At 45.1% G+C, this 21641-nt stretch overlaps 1 protein-coding gene across 13 annotated transcripts in view; it reads right to left on the bottom strand.

Annotated features, from left to right (window-relative positions):
* Positions 1-16279: 16279 nt before the first annotated feature.
* CD44 (CD44 molecule (IN blood group)) overlaps positions 16280-21641 on the bottom strand; it is a 92248-nt gene continuing 86886 nt past the window's right edge. For all 13 annotated transcript variants that reach the window (XM_002709051.5, XM_008269729.4, XM_008269711.3 and 10 more), the window contains one exon: positions 16280-19483. In XM_002709051.5, the coding sequence (XP_002709097.1) occupies positions 19279-19483 (205 nt within the window). In that variant the 3' untranslated portion in view covers positions 16280-19278. The remainder of the gene's footprint in view (positions 19484-21641) is intronic.

Genomic DNA, 21641 nt, shown 5'->3' on the forward strand with positions numbered 1-21641 from the left:
TACCAGGCTATTTTGATTGTAACTGCCTTGTAGTATGTCTTTAAATCTGGTATTGTGATGCCTCCTGCTTTGTTTTTGTTGTATAAGATTGCTTTAGGTATTTGAGGTCTCCTGTGTTTCCAGATGAATTTCAGCATCATTTCTTTAAATGTCTGGTAGAATTCAGCAGTGAAGCCATACGGTCCTGGGCTTTTCTTTGTTGGGAGGGTCTTTATTACTGATTCAATTCCTGTCTTGGTTATGGGTCTGTTTAGGTTTTCTGTGTCTTCATGGCTTAATTTAGGTAGGTTGTATGTGTCCAGGAATCTATCCATTGGTTCTAGATTTCCCAGCTTGTTGGCATTCAGCCCTTCATAGTAGTTTCTGATGATTCTTTTTTATTTCAGGTGTCTGTTACATTTCCTTTTTCATCTCTAATTTTGTTGATTTGGGTCTTCTCTCTCCTTCTTTTGGTTAGTTGAGCCAATGGTATGTTAATTTTGTTTATTTTTTTCAAAAAACCAGCTCTTCATTTTGCTGATCTTTTTTGTTTGTTTCAATTTTGTTTAATTCTTCCCTAATTTTAATTATTTCTTTTCTCTTACTAATTTTGGGTTTAATTTGCTGTTGTTTTTCTAGAACCTTAAGGTGCATAGATAGTTCATTTATTTGGTGCCTTTCCAATTTCTTGATATAAGTACCAATTGCTATAAACTTTCCTCTTAATACTGCTTTTGCTGTATCACAAAAATTTTGGTATGTTGTATTGTCATCTTCATTTGTTTCCAGAAATTTTTTTATTTTTCCTATGACCCACTGGTCATTCAGGAGCATGTTGTTCAGTCTCCATGTGTTTGCATATATTTTGGAGATTCCCAAGTTACTGATTTTGTTTCATTGAATTGTGGTCCAAGAAGATGCCTGGTATGATTTTGATTTTTTTTTAATTTTCTGGGACTTGTTTTATGGCCTAGCATGTGGTCAGTCCTAGAGAAAGTTCCATGCACTGGTGAGAAAAATGTGTATTCTGTGGCTGTAGGGTGGAAGGCTCTGAGATATCTGCTAGATCTATTTGGTCTATGGTGTCAATTAACTCTGTTGTTTCCATGTTGATTTTCTGTCTGGTTGATCTGTCCATTGCTGAAAGTAGGGTATTGAAGTCCTCCCATTACTATTGTATTTAAGTCTGTATCTCCCTTTAAATCCATTAACATTTCTTTTGAATAGGCAGGTGCCCTGTAATTAGGTACATACACATTTATAATAGTCACATCCTCTGTTGAATTGATCCTTTAATCATTACATAGGCCCTTCTTTGTCTCTTTTAATAGTTTTTGTGTTAAAGTCTATTTTTATCTGATATTGGGATGGCACACCAGCTCTTTTTTGTTTCTTTTAGCATGGATTATCTTTTTCCATCCTTTCACTTTCAGTCTGTGTGCATCTTTGTTGGTAAGACGCATTTCTTATAGGCAGCAAATAGTTGGGTTTTGTTTTTTAATTCATTCAGCCAGTCTGTCTTTTAACTGGGGAGTTGAGAACATTTACATTCAGCGTGACTATTGGTAGGTACAGACTTTGCCCTGCCATGTTTCTGTAAATAATCCTGGTTTTGTATTTTGGATTTCCTTTATACATTTGCTGAGTCATTTTCTGTGTTCATCTTCTTTCAAAGTGATATTTCTGTGTTTCTGTGTGTAGCAAATCCCTGAGCATCTTTTGTAGGGCTGGGCAAGCCGTTACAAATTCTTTCAATTTCTGCTTGTTGTGTAGGATCCTTATTTCTCCTTCATTCATAAGTGAGAGCTTTGTAGGGTACAGTATCCTGGGTTGACAGTTTTTCTCTTAGGACTTGGAATATATTTCGCCATTCTCCTCTTGCATGTAGAGTTTCTGATGAGAAGTCTGCAGTGAGTCTAATTGTATTGCCTCTAAATGTTATTTGGTGTTTTTCTTGTGCACATTTTACAATCTTTTCTTTATGTTTTACTGTGGAGAGTTTTACTACAATGTTTCGTAGTGAAAATCTTTTCTGGTCATGTCTATTGGGAGTTCTGTGTACTTCCTATACTTGGATATCTCTTTTTTTCTCCTGACTGGGAAAATTTTCTGTTATTATTTCATTAAGAAGGCCCTCTAATCCTTTTTCTCTTTCCACACCTTCCAGAGTGCCTAGGATTCATTTGTTGAATCTTGTAGATCTCCAACTGTGGTTTGTTTGTTTGTTTGTTTGTTTGACAGGCAGAGTGGACAGTGAGAGAGAGAGACAGAGAGGAAGGTCTTCCTTTGCCGTTGGTTTATCCCCCAATGGCTGCTGGGGCCAGCACACTGTGGCTGGCACACTGCGCTGATCCGAAGCCAGGAGCCAGGTACTTCTCCTGGTCTCCCATGGGGTGCAGGGCCCAAGCACTTGGGCCATCCTCCACTGCCTTCCTGGGCCATAGCAGAGAGCTGGACCAGAAGAGGAGCAACCAGGACAGAATCTGGCATCCCGACCGGGACTAGAACCCGGTGTGCCAGTGCTGCAGGCAGAGGATTAGCCTATTGAGCTGCAGCGCCGGCCTCCAACTGTGTTTTTTAGTTTTCTAATTTCTTCTTCTTCTTTTTTTTTCTTTTTTTTTTGTCTGACTGTAATATTTCCAGAAATTTGTCTTCTAGTTCTGATATTCTTTCTTCTGTCTCACCTACTCTGTTGTTAAGGCTTTCCACTGCATTTTTTATTTGATCTATTGAATTATTCATTTCTAGTATTTCATTCTGACTTTTTAATATCTCAATTTCTTGGGAGTGCTTTTCATTTTGATCATGAATTTGCTTTCGATTGCTTCTAAGTAATTTGACGATTAATTTTCTGAATTCTGTTTCTGGCATATCCTCAATCTCTTCATCTCCACCCTGAAGAGTTGTGGTATTCCTTTGGGGGGTCTGCTAGTGTCTTCCTTATTCATTATTCTTATTCTTATTCCTTTTTTTAGGTATTTGTGTATTTTTCTTTTTTTGTCTGGTTGCTTTTCTTTTAAACATGTGTCTTTGTACTTGTGGAGAAGTTTCCCTCTAATATGTGCTGCTATGTGTCTGTGCATTGCAAGTGGAGCACACAACCCTGCCTCCTGGATACCTGCTCACTTCTAGATCATGATGGGGGCGGGTATAAGAGCTCTGGTGCACTGAGCCCTGACTACTGGGGCCTGGCTCACTTCTCACATGAAACGAACTCGAGTTTTTGATATTTAGGACTTTTTTTGTGTGTGCAGCTTGTGTGGTGGGGAAGAAATTACTCTGAAATATTGTGGTCCTTGTTCCTGGGTGGGGGGTGTGGTGAGGTGGCCCCTGCAATTGATGGGTGTGAGGCAAAGGCGGTAGCCCCGTGCTTATATTTGAAAATTTAAACAATCAGTATGGCTTCTCTCAGCCAGCTGCAGGTCCAGTTGTGGGGAGGGGGGAGATGTAGATGGACAGGGGTGAGCCCAACCTCTCTGTTTGTTCCTCTATACCTTCACTTTTTTCCCATGTGGAACTTCAAATGCAGTTCTCCAAGCTCCCCCTCCTGCTGCTATCTGCAGCTCCATGGACCTGTGATTTCCTTTCTAACCTGGTCAGCTTGGGGCTGGCGCCAACCTCTCCATCTGAGTCTCTGCCATGCCTCTACCACTTCCTTTTCTTATTTGATCCTTTGACGTCGACCTGCCCAGTCTCAGTTAGACTCCTGGGTTTCCCTGCACAAATTTCCCATGGCTCTGTCTCCAGCACGTATCCTCTCTACTTTTTAACTATCTATTTTGCCCTGCGTGACTAAATATCAAAAACTCGTCCTGTTGCTATACTGCCATCTTGGGCTCCAACGGAAGACTCTTGATTGGATTCTAATCTGGCCCCTGGCAAGGACTTACCTACTCCATTTCCCCCCAGGGCCCTTAGATCCATCTTCTAGGAAGTTGTTCCTTTTCCCTTATTCTGCACATGTTTGCAGAGGGAGTTGGAGAATAATCTCTCCTTTAGCAACATCTCCAGCTTTCTGCTCACAGAAAGTCAGCATTCAGGGTTCATTTTAATTCTTTAACAGTGATAGAGCTTTCTAGTGGAGGCTCATGGTTTCTTTGGTATCAGAGCTCTTAAAATCTCTGCTGGCATGGCCGGTGCCGCGGCTCACTAGGCTAATCCTCCACCTTGTGGCGCCGGCACACCGGGTTCTAGTCCCTGTCGGGGCACCGGATTCTGTCCCGGTTGCCCCTCTTCCAGGCCAGCTCTCTGCTGTGGCCAGGGAGTGAGTAGAGGATGGCCCAAGTCCTTGGGCCCTGCACCCACATGGGAGACCAGGATAAGTACCTGGCTCCTGCCTTCGGATCAGTGTGGTGCGCTGGCTGCAGCGCGCCGGCTGCGCCGGCCATTGGAGGGTGAACCAACGGCAAAGGAAGACCTTTCTCTCTCTCTCTCACTGTCCACTCTGCCTGTCAAAAAAAGAAAAATCTCTGCTGGCATTTATCCCATTCCTATTGGCCTTCTATGTCAACAGCCATAACCACAGGCCTTTAAGAAACATATTCCTTTCTTTCCATCTTGTGTACCTCCAACCAGTCAGGCTTAAGCCAGAGAACCACATTCTTAGATTGAATGTTCCCTGAGCCACTTTTTAAATGAAAGAATATGCCAGCTGCCACCATAGTTCATGGAGAAGCTTCAACAATAGATATGATGACCATACCCTTGAATTGATTTTGCTTTCTGAGGCTAGTTCACTTTTTCTGTATAAATCATCTCTGTGTTTCATCTTGCTTTTGCCTGGAGTGGAGAAGTTGTTTGCTTCTTCTAGCTCTTCAAGTGTTTGTATCTCTTCTTCCCTTTGGCAGGTGATAGGAGCATTTGAGATGGCAACAGTGCCATCAGTCAGGGTCTCAGAGTGATGAGGATGACCGAACTAGACCAAGAACTCTGATGAGCATAGAACATGAAGGAATAAAAAAAATTAAATAAAATTTGTTGTTTTTCATGCCTCTGAGAGTTGTTTTCATTGCTAACAGCTATCTGATCCCTTAGGTAAATTTATCTCCTGCCGTGATGTTTCATCCTAGAAGTTTGCTCTCTGGTAAAAATTCATCTGGAAGCAAACTAAGGGTCTCCCTATGTGCCATAGCAATGATGCCTGTGAAGAATGATGTTTTTGTCTTTTTTTAAAAAAATATTTGAAAAGCAGAGTTACAGAGTTGGGGAGGGGGGCAGACAGAGAGAGATCTTCCATCCACTGGTTCACACCCCAAATGGCTGCAATGGCTGGAGCTGGGGCAGACTGAAACCAGGATCCAGGAGCTTCTTCCAGGTCTCCCACATGAGTGCAAGGGTCCAAGCACTTGGGCCATCTTCCACTGCTTCCCCAGGCACATTAGCAGGGAGTGGTGCTATGGCATAGCAGGGAAAGCTGCCACCTGCAGTGCTGGCATCCCATTTGGGTGCCGGTTAGAGTCCTGGCTGCTCCACTTCAGATCCAGCTGCCTGTTAATGTGCCTGAGTAGAACAGTGACAGATGGACCTAATGTTGGGCCCCTGTACCTGCCTGGGAGATCTGTAAGAAGCTCCTGGCTCCTGACTTCAGCCTGACCCAGTTCAGGCCATTATAACCATTTGGGGAGTGAACCAGCAGATGGAAGACTCTCTCTCTCTCTCTCTCTCTCTCTCTCTCTGCCTCTGCCTCTGCCTCTCTGTAACTCTGCCTTTCAAATAAATAAATAAATCTTTAAAAAAAAGAAGTGGAGCAGCCAGTACTCAAACCAGCACGCATACGGGATGCTGGTGCTGCAGGTACCTGCTTATACCACAGCACTGGTCCCAGTGTTTGTCCTTAGAAAGGGGAATTCAATCACCAAAGCAAACTTCCAAAGGTAAGATGGAGGAAAAAGCTGGATAAAGTTAGTCTCTGCTGATAAAATGTAACCATGGTTCCCTAACATTGGGGCTAGGGAGTTTCAGATTCAGAAAGGAAAACAAATCACATCAATTTCAAATTAAAAGTGATTAAAAAACAAAGCTGTAGTATTACACAGCCTTTCATAATACCAGAGCAGCTTAATACATAAAAAAGAAGTGTATTTTGCAAAATTCATAATTCTGAAGGTGTGAAGTCCAGACACTATGGTGCAGGTTTTTGTAAGGACTCCCTTTGGCTGCACCGTGGCAGGAGCCAGGGTGTCGTCTCTCTCCCTCTCTATACAGTCAGCAGGATTCAGTCATGGAGCACCATGGAAATCAACTAGTCCGTCACTTCCCACAGGTCCCACCTCTAAACACTGGGGTCAGTTTAAGTTTCTGCCTTCTTAATACCATTCACATGTGACTTTGAGAATGAAACTCTTCCGTGAGTTTGCAGGGTGGCGGGGGACAAATCAATGTTCAAACCACAGCAGCTGGTACTGGAAGCTAAAGCAATGGGCTGGTTGCTAGAAAATGAACCCAAACTGATGCTACACTTTCTTTTTTTCTGCCCTGTGGCATGGAGGTGTAACTGTTCCCTGAAGAGATGGGAATCATCTTTCTCCAGCTGGGTTCTTGCCGTGGGGGCAATGCCTGGTGGACTAGACACAGAAGCTCTTGTTCAACACGTACTGAGCTTGTATTTGGTGCCATATACTGGTCTGTGTATATCTTTACATATTCAGCTGTTGTTGAATCCTCACAGTACCCCATGGCACAGGTGCCTTTATTAACTCCATCAGGTGGAGAAGCTGAGATGTAAATATACCCAGCAGGATGCCTTGAAGAGTGATGTCTCCCAGGCTAGAAATGACCAGGGAGGAAAGGATGCTTACTTTCTGTTTGTTTTTGTTTGTTTTTAGCTTGGATACCTGGAAACGTGGAGGCAAAATAGGAATTCAGTCACCAGAGCTTCCACACACAGGCTCTGCCACTGGACGCAGCCACCTGTCACTACTGCTCTGACTCTCGCTTCACTTGTGTCTGTGTCATTTGCTCAAAATGCAAAGGCCTGGGCAAGAGGGTCGCTTATGTTCCTCACACCCTGTCTCTGCCCACATGCTGGCTCCAAGACTTACGAGTCCTCAGGGCTCAGCTGAATGTCCTCTTTAGGTTGTAGCCTCCTACACCAGCAAAGTCAGGAACTCCTCTGCCATTTAGTTTCTGTCATCCAAAATCTCATTGAGATCATTTGCTGCTAAAATCCCTTATTTGCATTTGTGGGTCTACGCTCTTGATACCTGTACCGTCATTTGCATAACACTTGGAAAGGAAAATACATAAATGAGTAGAACCAATCTGCTGACTCCAACCGAAAGTCTGAGGTAGAGTGTTCATTCTCAGACGGGGGCACTGGGGTCTCCTTTCCCAGCCAACAGCTGCAGGCTGCTATTTGGCTGCCTCCAGTCCCTCCCCTTCATGAGACGCAAGTCAAATACATCATTCTCTGATAGCTAGGTCCACTTTAACATCTTGGTGACATCCTGCCAGCTGGTTAGCCGCCAGCCTGGGGAATGTATCCCCAATTTAGTTCTAGGCTAGAACTTGGATCGGAAGTAGCCAGACACTGTATCCCTATTCAGACACCCTGGAAGGATTCCTGAAGTACAACCAGTGAACTGGGTTCTTCTTTTTCTGCCGTGCGATTGTTTTCTGTCTCTCGTGATTGTTTACATGAGAATTTGTTTAGTACACATGACTGAGCACCTATGTGTCTGATTCTTTTCTAGGTATGGAAAGCATTACTGTGATAATGGAGCTCACCATGAAAGTTATAGAATCAGCTACAGATCGTTTAAAAGCTGTGCATAATAAAAGTATGGGTGGGACGGGAGGGGGCCAGGCTTTCTTGTCCCCAAGCTGCACAAGCTGGTGTGTGTGTGTGTATGATGTTTCCTCTTTGGACAATGTGTGAGGCACCTTTCTCCAGAGAATTCATCTCCCTTTAATTCCTGCCCATCTTCTCTCTTCCTCTAACCCCATCTGCCTCCAGTGTCCTCACAACCCACTGTTTTGCCTCATATCGGTGACCCAGTCCCAGAGACATAACCAGATCTCTGCCCATTTCATCCCCTTCTGCTACCTTCTGCTTTCCTAGCCTTCTGTGCCGGATGCCAATGGCGTCCCTCCTCCTTCAAGGCATAGATGTTTACAGGGACCAGGGAGGTTCTGGCTCCCTTTGGATTCCCCAGGGGAGTGTTTTGTCTGTAAGAACTGAAGGGCTGGGAGAAAGAACATAGTGAGATATTACCACCAGGGTTTCAGCCGGATTTCCCCTGGGCTAGGCATCTCCCACACCCGTGGGGATTAGTTTCTTTCTGAAATGCCCTCTTCTGACCTATACAACAAGTGCCAATTTCTCCATTCATTTGGACCATTCAGCAGAATCAGCACCCTGGACTTACCAGGCTAACAGAGCCTCTGGTCTCACCTTGCCCTCGAGTGATGCTATCAGACATCTGTCTGCTATGTGACAGTGGGAACTATTTTGTCCAAATCACTTTCTCTGAACCCTGTAGGTAGAGAAGCATCTCAAGGTATCCAGTCATGCTGATACTGTTTTGTAAGAAGCTTAGAGGATTTTTTTTAATAAAAAAACATTCACAGCATAAGATTTCTTGGAAATAAATAATTTTACAGAAAACAGGTTTGGTTATCTGCTTGCCTTTCTCAAGAATGAAGTTGACTGCTACTTTTTTATTTTTAATGTTACATTCTTTTAAACAAACAGTAACAGACAGTCCATAAGTCCATCTCTTCTTTGAGTCGTCCTAGGTCCTTTGGCAAATCTGCTTAGCCAATAAGAATAATAATTCCAAATGAAACCGAGAAGCAAGGTTGACATAGTATTGCTCTTTGCCTCAAACACCGAATGGACAAGTAATTTGTGCCACACTTAGAAGTGACTAACAGATGTAGGTTGTGTTAGAGTCCCTGGTCATTTTGAAACTTGTCTGATGCTCTTCCATGCTGGCATCAGTCTTCTGTTAGAAGAATCTGTAGGTTCAGGCAGAAGCAGTGCGGTGTGGGAATTAAGGGAGCATGCCCTGGGCCAGCGCCACGGCTCAATAGGCTAATCCTCCACCTGTGGCTCCGGCACACCAGGTTCTAGTCCCAGTTCGGGCGCCGGATTCAGTCCCGGTTGCCCCTCTTCCAGGCCAGTCTCTGCTGTGGCCCGGGAGTGCAGTGGAGGATGGCCCATTTGGGCCCTGCACCTGCATGGGAGACTAGGAGAAGCACCTGGCTCCTGGCTTCAGATCAGTGTGGTGCGCCCGCCACAGTGGCCATTGGGGGGTGAAGCAATGGAAAAGGAAGACCTTTCTCTCTGTCTCTCTCTCTCTCACTGTCTAACTCTGCCTGTCAAAAAAAAAAAAAAAAAAAAAGGCGGGGGGGGGGGGGGGAAGCGGAGCATGTCCTGGCTCTGGCTCTGGCTCTGGCTCTGCCACTTGCTGGTGGCAAAGTTTGTGCTTTGGTATCCCCACGTGTGGGATGAAGATAAGTTGGTTCCTCATCCCACAAGGGTCTTCTGAGTCCCATTTCAGTCTGCTTACTTTACCATGTACTTATACTGTGGGCCATGCCAGGCACCATTCTAACACCATTCAAATAGCAACAGGCTTAATACTTATAAGTCTGCAAGCTGTGTTCTACCATCTATTGAGCTACAGAAAGGTTAAAGAACTCTATTGATTTAATACATACAGAATGTCAAAGACAGCACCTGGTAGACAGCAAATGACAGACGACAGCAATCATCAATCAACAGTCTCCTGGATGTCACTGTTGTAACAGCTGTAATTGTCTGTGTCCCTTAGACAAGGAAGTGTAGCAGAGAATATGGCAGAATGTCCAGCATATAGTAGTTACTCAGTAAATGATGAGACTGCAACTTCTTCACATTTCCTTCTCACCAAGATTTGTGAATCCCTTTCAAAACACACTGTGTTGATTAAAAAGAAAATGTGGACCATCATCTGGGCCCTCTTTTGTCCCACCTGGGCAACCTAGTCCCACTCGCACTACACACTCAGTCTGTAGTGCAATAATACCCGCTTTCACTCTCTTTTTTCTCATTTTACCTTGAGAATTCAAAGACTCAAGTCAGCCAGCAGCACTCAATCTCCATGTAGACCACGGGATTTCTCAAGCGTCCACTAGGGGGCGCATTATCAACAGGTCAGAGAAGATCAATCTCATGACTTGAAAAAAGCAGAGAAAACATCCATCTCTGCAAACGACCGGAACCTACATGAGGAAAGTCCTGCTGATCTCCTTACATTGCCAGATGAACATATAGAACTTTGTTGTTTAGTTTTTACACACCGTTCTAAACCTTGCCCTAGGGGAAAGTGATCTACAGCAGGGAGTTCTTGCCTATTGAGAGAGGATCCCATATGATGGCTACCCTGGGGGAAAGCCTACTCTGCAACCCAGGCCAGACTCTGTACTTCTGAGCTGCAGTGCCCTGAGACCCAGTAAAAGTGTCTTCAGAGGGTGGAAGAGAAGAGAGGCCAGCTGTGTGCAATCCATCCTGGCCTGGAAGAATTACAAGAGAGAAGCCACTCTTCCTGCGAGCCTCGAGGGTCATTTTCTAGCTCTCCCGCTTTATATGTCTGCTGCTCTGTGCATGGACAGTCCTTACTAAAGAGCTGCTGACTTGACTTCTCTCCAAACATGTGTTGAAGCTTCCCTCTTCTTTGTTTTCTTTCCTCTGTTTTTACGCTTCTGACAGCTTTTCCTGGCATTTCTTTCTTTAGTCCTTAATGAGATTTCAAGAATTCTGGGAGGAGGGGCGATCAAAAAGTGAAACTCTAAGAACTCCAGTATCCCCATTGCCACTGTGACTTGCCTAAGGCCTGTACCTGCTGCAACCTTCTCTCTGCACATCCGTGTGGTTGAGCTTCCCAGGTGTCTCCAGAGCTGGGCTTCTAGATTGCAACCCCTCTTCCTCCCTCCCCCCCCTTCTCAGAGCCTCCCTGAAGCTTGGCTTTGGGAGTGCCTCTGTGTGGAGAGATCCTGGCAATAATAATCCTGAAAATTCCACCCTTCCCCAGAAAACGGTAGGGAAGATCTCTTTTCCATTCCGGTGGTTATTTGGACATCTCTGGGTGGGAAGAGAATAGTTTTTTTAAGAACCAGTTCTTAGGGGAGTTTGGGAGAACTGAAGAAATTCCTAAAACACCTCTGGCTTCCCCCAAATCAAGCTTCATGTTCTATCTGGGTGCCTACAATATATGGAGACAAGAAAAGGGTTGGACATAGCAGGAATGAGGGAGGGAAACCTCTATATGCTGACAGTATTTCATAGTTTTACATATATTATTTCATTTAATTCCCTCACAGTCTTTCTGGTAGAAATTATTCCTATGTTACAGAAGAGGGAACTGAAATGCTTTAATAACTTATGTAAGATTATATGTAAGTCAGTGTCAGGAGTTGGTTTTGAACTGAGAATCTTTGTGGAAAGACCACCATTTTTTTAAAGATTTTATTTATTTATTTGAGAGTTAGAGTTATAGACAGTGAGAGGAAGAGACAGAGAGAGAGAGAGATCTTCCCTCCGTTGGTTCACTCCCCAAATGGCTGCAATGGCCGGCGCTGCGCTGATCTGGAGCCAGGAGCCAGGAGCTTCTTCCCGGTTTCTCATGTGGGTGCAGGGGCCCAAGGACCTGGGCCATCCTCCACTGCTTTACCAGGCCACAGCAGAGAGTTGGACTGGAAGAGGAGCAACCGGCACTAGAACCGGTGCCCATATGGGATGCCGGCGCCGCAGGTGGAAGATTAACCTACTGTGCCACAGTGCCAGCCCCGAGACCACCATTTTAAAACTCAACCTCTGCTACCTTCTCTGAGGTTCTTGCCATTCCTCTTTTAGGGCTGAAGAAGGAGGAAGTGGTTTGGCTGAGACTCGTGGAAAACAGCAGTCACCACATCATGAGGTAAGCAGTCTGGAAGGCTAAGATTGAGAGGGCGGATTATGGGGAGCCCTGACAGGCAAACTCCGGTGCTGCAGGCCAGATGTCGACACAGGCCAGGAGTGGAGCTTGAGGCAAGGGTGCCCAGCCAGACTTGCTTCTCCCTAGGGCATCGTGGCAAGCTTCATACTCACCCATGACCTGATGGTTCTCCTTCCACTAGACACAGCAACTATGAGGTTGTTTATGGTTTCCTAAATTAATTTCTTTGCAATATGATTTAATGGTGAGTGTATCTCCCCTTACTCATCCCAAACATTTCCAGTGGTTTCTAGAAGCCCTGTTTTGACCCCCATTCCTCCAACCTCCCCCCTGGCACAGGGAGCTCTGGAGTGCTGACCTGGTTTGCAGCATTCGGAAATGATCTCATAAATTTAGTTTACCAAGCTTCTGACAATTGGCAATGAAGAAAGTGAAGTCAGAGACTATAGACAGATTGAGGTTCCATTCCTGGTTCTGCCACTTTCAATTTGTGGGGTTTGGAGACCATAATTAATTTCTCTATATCCCCAAGTGTTTCACCTGTTAAAAATCGAGTAAGAGCTTCTTCCTCATCAGTTGTAGGGAAGATTCGAAGATGTGTCAACTCAGACCTCCTTCGATACTTGGCAGGTGGTAACTTCTGTGGGTACTGAGCTGGGAGATACAGATCCTGTATCAGGTATGCTTTGGAGACACAGGCCTTGCTCTCGAGAGGCTCACTGCGCAGTTCAGGAGACACGGTACGAGCTCCATCAATGACACGTGGAGCAGGTGAAGAGGCAGCGTGGAGGTGAAGGGAGAACTGAGTTCATCCTGGGTAGAGGTGAGGTGAGACGACTCCCTGGAGGGGACAATCAAAGCCATGGGCAGATGTCCAGCTTGGGTTAATGTACAGCCACAACTTGGATAGTCAAGATTGCATCAAGGGATGCCAGCTCTCTGCTTCCTGCACTCCTCGCTCTTTAGTCCTGCTTTGAAAGCAAAAGCCTTTCTGTTCAAGTCAAAGAGCTTCTCTCCTGGACTTTGAAGCAATCTGGTCCTGATCACCCTATTTTTGGTCAGTTATTAGTGCTGCATTTGGAAATATTGTTCTTTTTCTTTTTTTTTTTTTTTTTTTTTTTGACAGGCAGAGTGGACAGTGAGAGAGAGAGACAGAGAGAAAGGTCTTCCTTTGCCGTTGGTTCACCCTCCAATGGCTGCCGCGGCCGGCACGCTGTGGCCAGTGCACCATGCTGATCCGATGGCAGGAGCCAGGTACTTATCCTGGTCTCCCATGCAGGTGCAGGGCCCAAGCACTTGGGCCATCCTCCACTGTACTCCCTGGCCACAGCAGAGAGCTGGCCTGGAAGACGGGCAACTGGGACAGAATCTGGCGCCCCGACCGGGACTAGAACCCGGTGTGCCGGCGCCACAAGGCAGAGGATTAGCCTAGTGAGCCATGGCGCCAGCCAGAAAGATTGTTCTTTAGACCTGCAGTAGAGCTGTCATCTCGGACTCTCCCTTTACCATTTTAGGAATTCCCTCTACTTTGTTTTCTGAAACCCATGCCTTCCCATCTTGGTAACCCTTGTTTTGATGAAATGCATTCTGTGGGATTTGTTGGTAATGGCTGAATCAGTTTGGAGACTGTGCACCTCTGAAATGTCTTCACTCTACCCTCATATTTTGTGGCTTTTCTAAATTCAAGTTCTAGAAACAATTCCCTGATTTTTGAAGGCACCGTTTCACAGTCTTCTGTCTTCCAGTGTGATTGTTATGTCTGAATCCATTCTCTATTTTCTGTATGGTATCTATTTCCCCTTCCTAGTGGGTTATATGAGCATCAAGTACCTTGATGTGGGTCTGTTTTCCTCCATTGCACTCAGCATTCACTGGGTCCTGGGAAAAGATATTCATGTTCTTAAACTCACGGGAAATATTCTTGATTTACTTCTTGGATGAGTTCCCCTTCTCCATTTTCTGTTTTCTCTTTCTGAGAACCCTGTTATTTGCATGCTTGAATCTCCTTGTCTGAGTCTCAATGTTTCGAATGTATTTCTGTTTCTGGTTGTTTTTCACTTTTGTTTGTTTGTTTGTTTTTGTCTCTGCTCTGTTTCCTTTTTCAACTTTATCTTCCAAGCCTTCTATTGAGTATGTTTGTTAAATTTGCGCTCTTATTTAACCTTTTTAAAGTTTCTATTTCAGGTGTTCTCTGAATGTTCCCCTTTATCCTAGCACTGTGTTCTTGCCTCAGAGATATGCCATCTCCTCTTATCTTACTAAGGCAATTAAGGAATTTTTAAAAAGTTTTTACTCCATAAATTGTCTGAGTCTCTTGCAGGTTGCTTGTTTCCTATTTTCTTTTGTGCCTGTCTCTAGTCGTAGAAGCTGTCTTCAAATGTCTGGTGTTCCTGGGCTACCGCTCAGGTGTGAAAGTGAGTTACAGAAGGCTGGCTGAGTCTGTACGTGCCTGGTGGGGTCTGAAATGCCGTCTTCATTGTAGATTGAGCCAACTCCCTGGGGCACTGCCACATTAGTATCTCCAAGGTTTTGTTTTCTATCAGGCTTCTAAGAGGACCCTGGAAGACTGACCTTCTGCCTGGATGATATATGGCCAACTTCTGGCATTCCTGGAACCCTATTTGGGGAGAAGCCTAAGGAGTTTCAACACTCCCTATGTATGGTTCTGCTTTTTCTGGATGCGATTTCTCATATCAACCGTGTATAATGTGTTGCTCCTCAGCCAGAGACTATCTATTTTGCCCTTCACAGAGTATAAACTTTAGCTTTTTGTTGGGTCTGGGGAAGGAAGGTACTTAGCTATTTAGAACAGGAATGCGCATTTGGGGTGCTAACTCCTTCTTATATAGAGTTTAAGCCAACCCCCCTAATGTCAGCTCCCCAACCTCAGCCAATGCTGCCAACTCCTGAGATTTATAGGGGTCCTGCCGCATAGACATGGTTGCTTCTTAGCTTTTCACACTGCTGGCTTAAGATTCCATATTTAGCCGGCGCCGTGGCTCAATAGGCTAATCCTCCACCTTGCGGCGCCGGCACACCGGGTTCTAGTCCCGGTTGGGGCGCCGGATTCTGTCCCGGTTGCCCCTCTTCCAGGCCAGCTCTCTGCTATGGCCAGGGAGTGCAGTGGAGGATGGCCCAGGTGCTTGGGCCCTGCACCCCATGGGAGACCAGGAAAAGCACCTGGCTCCTGGCTCCTGCCAGGATCAGCGCGGTGCGCCGGCTGCAGCGGCGGCCATTGGAGGGTGAACCAACGGCAAAGGAAGACCTTTCTCTCTGTCTCTCTCTCTCACTGTCCACTCTGCCTGTCAAAAAAAAAAAAAAAAAAAAAAAAAAAAAAAAAGATTCCATATTTGTTCAGTTAGTTGCATGCCTTTTGAGCTTACTTTTTTTGTTGCAATTATCTCTTCTTCCTATCTCTTCAACCCCATTGGCTTATTTCTTTTGGAAATACTTCTTTATTTTCTTTTTAGAGCTTGTATGAGAGAATAGAGTTGTTAGGGCTACCCTTTTCTCTTTAAATGGAATTCCAGGTGTAGTTTTTGGCTTTCAAAGAACAAACACTAGGGCTAGTGCTGTGGCGTGGCTGGTAAAGCCACTGCCTTTGGTGCTGGCATCTCATGTGGGAGCTGGTTTGGGTCCTGGCTGCTCCACTTCCGATCCAGCTTTCTGTTATGATTTGAGAAAGCAGTGGAAGATAGCCTAAGTCCTTGGACCCCTGCATCTGCATGAGAGACCCAGAAGAAGCTCCTGGCTTCTGGCTTCGGATCAGCCCAGCTTGGGGAATGAACCAGCGATGGAAGATTCCTGCCTCTCTCTCTCCCGCCTCTCTATAACTCTTTCAAACCAATAAATAAATCTTTAAGGGGGGGCAGCGCTGTGGTGTAGTGGGTAAAGCTGCTGCCTGTAGCGCTGGCATCCCATATGGGTGCCAGTTTGGGTCCTGGCTGCTCCAGTTCCAACCCAGCTCTCTGCTATGACCTGGGAAAGCGGTGGAAGATGACTCAAGTCCTTGGGCCCCTGCATCCTCGAGGAAGACCTGGAGGAAGCTCCTGGCTCTTGGCTTCAAATCAGCACAGCTCCAGCTGTTGTGGCCAACTTGGGAGTGAACCAGCAGATGGAAGACTCTCTCTCTCTAACACTCCATAGTATTCATTTAGTCTGAAAAAAATGTACAACCACAACCTCCCAGGGAAAATTAAATCTTTTCCACAAGAAGACACCTAAGTGATGGAAACCCACATAATTTTAACTTTTAGAAAAAAATAACGTGTGAGGCATCAGATGCTTACAGAAACCTTTAGTGTTGTGCCTACCCAGAGAGCAAATAAGCACAGTTCTGCCTGTCAACCTCCCTTCTCCCATCAATTAGACTCCAGAGTCCATTTTCTTGGTCCTTTTAATGTTAGCCTTTTAATATTTTCCAATAAGTGCTTTCAACTGGGCAATATACATATCATGCTTTCCTCATTATTATTGGTCCATCAATAAATATACAAAAGTCAGAGGAAGGGCGTGCTCGCAAAAATCAAAGTAACAATAGCAGTCATTGCACCTGAATGAACAAGGAGCTTTTCTTTGAAAATGATACAAATGGTTTACAAAAAGACATAGCTATGACCTGAAGATGAATAGACTATGTTATTCTTATTCTTAAATACCTTTTATTCTGCCAGGAAAATTGAATGTTTCCTCCCTCTACTCCTCTGCTGTAACAGTATTGAATGACTGTTGACTACAAAAAATAGTTCTTGGTGTTAAGGATCTCAATGGAAAATTTTTGAGTTCTGTTGGAAAAATCCATACTTCCAGGCTAGAACCTGGAAAATCAAGACTTGAAGGTATGTTTTATCCCATTTGATTTTTCATTCAACAAATTTAAGCAAAGCCCTTAGGAGACATCAAAGATTTACAACTGCAAGAAAAATGACATCTTAAGATCTCAAGTTGCTTCAAAAAATAATTAAAGCTCCTGAATTTTATTTTAAATAAAGCCCATATCACATGGTAGAAATGCTGTGCTTAGGACCAAGCTGTCCTTCCAGGGTCATGATCACCATGTTCAAGGGGTGAGAACACTCCTATGCTATAAACTTCAGGCAATTTAGGGATATTGCAAAGATTGGGCAGCTCTCCATTGGAAGTTCTATTCCTCCCACCTTTCTATCTTGAGAAAACAGAGGTATATCCAAGTTGAGGACTATACCAATAACAAAAGCAAGATCATGTTTAACTCCAAAATAAAATTGAAAAGAATCTCCTGTCCCAGGCTAATTCTGGGAGAATGTCTAGAAAGGGTTGAAACCATCCTTAGCTGTGAAACTCATCATCTATGGCTCCCAAAAGAGCCCGAGGGACAGGTAGAGAGCCTGGAGTCTTGCAGCTGGTTGTGTTGTGGCTGTCTGCATTCTGGCAAACGAACCTGGGTGAGGCTGTGTGGTTCTTTGGAGACCCAGGAAATCGCCAACATTTTAACCCTAGTGTTGGTAATAACAGAGTGGTCTGATGTTCATTCTTATTCAACTTGATAAAGAAAGAAACCAAGACAGCTGAATATGGAACTGACCAACAACATTCACCAAAGAGAAGGGATGTTTCTCAAGATCATGGCAGGGGTTGGGGGTAGAGAGAGGGTGGGAAAGAGGAGGGAGAGAGGGGAGTGTGTAGGGAAAAGCAGGAATTGGGACTGAGTGCAGGAAGTTGGCATCTCTCCTTGGAATATTCCCTTCACACCAAGACTTTGTATAAACCCCACCTGATTTCATCTTTTTTTTTATTTTTCGATCTGAGAAACATTGCCCATCAAGCCTATATATTTGGGCAACAAGTGGTTTTTTAAAGGGAAGCTTAGGAAAAGGAGTCTCATTTCATAGGAGCTTTTACTTTATAGATACTCTTCTATGGTCTGTAGACCTCGGAAGTTCCAGGGCAAGCAGGACACCCTGACACCCTGACAAATAAAAGCTGCAAAGGGCTTGCCAAGTTAAATCAGGCAACAATGCTGTTATTCTCATGTTTGGTCATAAACTTGTTTATCTGGTGCTAGTATTGCAATGATGGGAATCCCAGTAACTGGAGGGATTCCCCATGTTCTTGACTCATCCTGAGTCTTAATAGCATGGAGCCCAACCACTGGCTTGATAAAGTCTTAGCAGTCCGATTGGACCTATGCCACATGCCCCTCACCAAACCATGCCTACCAGTTTACTATTGACTGTATTCGTTCACCCTCACTGGCTTTCATGTTATTAAAAGTCTTCAAAAGACACTTTCATGATGTTTCTGGAAATCACAAAAAGGATCAGAGTGGATGAAAGAGCCCCACCCACCCCCCCCTGGTGGTAGGTCATGCAAACTTAATGTGACCTTCCAAAGCTGTTCAGGGAAGAGGACAGGTACCCACTAAAAGTCAAAGTGGCTGAAGCCTTCTGCTCACAATTCTGACTCCAGGACAGGGCAGAAAGCTGCTGGCCAGCCTCACACATGAAATGGTGCTGCTTCCTGGTCTTCTAGGAGACCTGGCTAAGTGAGCCTAAGAGAGGGCTGTGGGGCTCTGGGGTGACTTCCAGGAGGGCCATTCTCCAATCATCCTCAAGAGCTGCAGAGTCCAGACCTTCCTGGGTTAGAAACTGAAGGACACAAAGGATTAAGATGGAAGAAGTAGAGATATTTATTATGAATCAGCTTAAACCCTTTTATGCCTCTGGCAAAGTAACTTTAAAAAAATCATACTGATTGAAGGACCTCCAGGGTTTAATATTTCAAAAACACAGATAAATAGCTTACTACAGATAAATAGCTTCACCCTGTGGGTGTCTCCCAGAAGCATCTGAAAAATCTCCAGGGGGTGTTTGTAAAAGGGGAGGTGTAACCAGTACACCCTGACCCCTACCCCACTGGGAAGCAATGCCCAGGGACTGGACTGCTGGAGAGGCAATATGGACCCATTCAAATTTCCTCTCCAGGGCCCATCCCTCTTAGCTCTGGGAATGTCCTCAGCTGGTGGCTGCCACCTGGGAGGTGGGGTAAGGGGAAGGTTGGGGATCAAGAATATGTATTTGTGGCATTTGAAAGAAGCCATCCATAGCACACCCCGGAAGATGGAAGGCCTCTACGTGGGAACTGGAACGATCAAATTTTGCGGATTATTGATTGGGTCTTCATGTCAGAAAGCAATGCTATTTTTACAAACTGGGCCTGACTTTAAAAAACAAAACACACAAACAAACAAAAAAAAAAAACCAAAAAGGAGTAGAAAATTTTATGCTAAAAAAAAGATCCCCCAATAAAGCAATCAGTAGCACATTGCATCTGTTCAGTGTCCCAGCTCCCTGTAATGGTTATGTCTCCAAAGCTGTTTCTTTCCAAGGTAAAGGGGTAGACGTTACACCCCAATTTTCATGTCCACATTCTGCAGGTTCCGTGTCTCATCCGCTGTCATACACTGATCTGGGGTCTCTGATGACTCTTTGTTCACCAAATGCACCATTTCCTGAGACTTGCTGGCTTCTCCGTTGAGTCCACTGGGTTTTCTGTCCTCCACAGCTCCGTTGCCATTGTTGATCACCAGCTTTTTCTTCTGCCCACACCTAAGAAGTAAGAAAGGGTGCAACGACTCAGTCATCCCCACCACGGTCATCATCGCCATGGTGCTCATCCCTGCTGGTCGTCTTTCTGGCAAGCACCGGGATGAGTTCTTGCTCTATTTACTGACTCTTAACAGCCATACTTCTCAGAGTGAGATCCCAGCAGCAAAGGCATCATCTGGGAACTTTCTGGAAATGCAAATTCTCAGCCCCACCCCAGCGTGGGCCCCAAGACCAGAGGGCTTCTGCTGCCTGATCAAGTTTTGAGAATCTGGGAAGCTGGTGCTATTATCACTTCCTAATGCAAGTGAAGAAGCACTGGGGACCAGAGGACTCAGTTACTGCCCCCCCCCCCCAAGTTACTCAGCATGTAATAAAGATGTTGGGATTCAGAGATGGGCATTTGGACTAGCAGTGAAGATGCTGGTTAGGATGCCGGTGGCCCACAGCAGAGTGCCTGGGTTTGATTCCCAGCTCCAGCACCTGATTGCAGATCCCGGGAGGCTGCAGGTGATGGCTCAATAATTAGCTTCCTGCCATCTACGTGAGAGACCTGGCTTGTTCCTAGCTCCCAGCTTCAGCACCCCTATTGGTTGCAGTCATTTGGAAAGTAAACCACAGGATGGACCCTCTCTCCCTGTCTGTTTCTGTCAGTCTCTCTCTCTCTCTCTCTCTCTGCCTCTCAAATAAATTTTTTTTTAAGTCTGAATTCAAATCATGGTCTGCCTGACTCCCAAGTTACACTGCATAACAGAAATGTTTGCCTCTTTGAAGCACTTCGGCAGTTTCTATAGACAGAAAAACCATCAACCTGATGACTGTGCATTATTTTTATCTGTGTATTCAAGAACGTCCTACCACTTCCGCTCCCAGTGAACACTTTGTTGTTCTTGACAGCATTTGTGTCGCATGAACTGAGAAAAATAAGACACTAAACTAGAAGTGTATGGTCATCTTGATTTTTCTCTGACATTGATTAACTTCCATACAACCGTGGACCTAGGAGGTTTAACAGCATAAGACAAATGCTTAACTGTTACTTGAAGGTCTTTTGTGGAAGAACATGGCCATGATTTTGCCCGTGGGGGTCCTGCCTTAGCATTGCCTCACCCCTCCCAGCTACTGCAATGTTTCCTCTTTCCTCTAGCAACATCATAGCTGTACATGTAGAAGTCAGATTATGCTAACCGGAAGCAAAGTTGCATAGCCTTACAACTACAAGCAAGGTGAGGAAGAAGGGAAAATGTACTCGCACTTATTGGACACCTCCTGAATGCCAGACACTTTATAAGCAGTTTCCCATAATCCTTACAACGATCCTACAAAGCGGCTATTATCCCCATTATACAGCCCTGGGAAACTGAGCCTGGAGAGGCTTAATAGCTTGTTTAATTAAGGTCACACAAGGGATAAGAGTGACAGAGTCAATATTCAAATCTAGGCCTTTGGGACCAAAAGCCCAGCTGCTGCCTGGCTCTATCAAAGCTGCCAACCATCTGGAGATCTGGAAACGGTATCAAGTGGGAATTGTTCACTTTGCCGCCGGATATCAGAGTTGTAGACACAAAGCCTCTATTATTCATGATCATGGGCCATTCCTGGTAGGACTGCCAAGGCAATAAACTTTAATCTCTTGTTTGGGGAAATAGAAATTATACCTCCTTCAGGAGGTAGATCCTGTCTCCTCTGGCATGAGGCTTGATGAAGGGTGGAGGGAAGAAGGGTGAACTGTGATCAGACTCGTGGGGGCTGGGACTATATGCATGGCATGGATTCCACACAGATGGCAGGGCACATGGCTGAGAGAAGGCCTTGGAAGGGCTGGTCCTGAGTCCTTATTGTGGTGTGATCTGGTGCAATTCACCTAACATCTCTGACTGAGTCCTGGTTTCTGTGAGTGTAACATTAGGCTATTGAGAATATAAGTCTCACCAGATGGTGAGATTGAACATCTATGGTGTGTCAGGATTTGCTGCTCTTATTAGAGATGTCAGATGAGAAAACAAAGGCCCTGGTGGGTGCTGAGAACAGTCCCTGGAGCACAGGAAACACCTGAGAAGTGCTGGCTCTACTTGGGAATACGGCAAGAGCCATAAGAAATGGACTTTGTTTCTTCTGGCTGCCTCCACTGACCTTGTTATGTTCACTACGAAGCTGTCTT

The sequence above is a fragment of the Oryctolagus cuniculus genome, chromosome 1 (genome assembly GCF_964237555.1).
Source record: "Oryctolagus cuniculus chromosome 1, mOryCun1.1, whole genome shotgun sequence".
Classification (NCBI taxonomy): Eukaryota; Metazoa; Chordata; class Mammalia; order Lagomorpha; family Leporidae; genus Oryctolagus; species Oryctolagus cuniculus.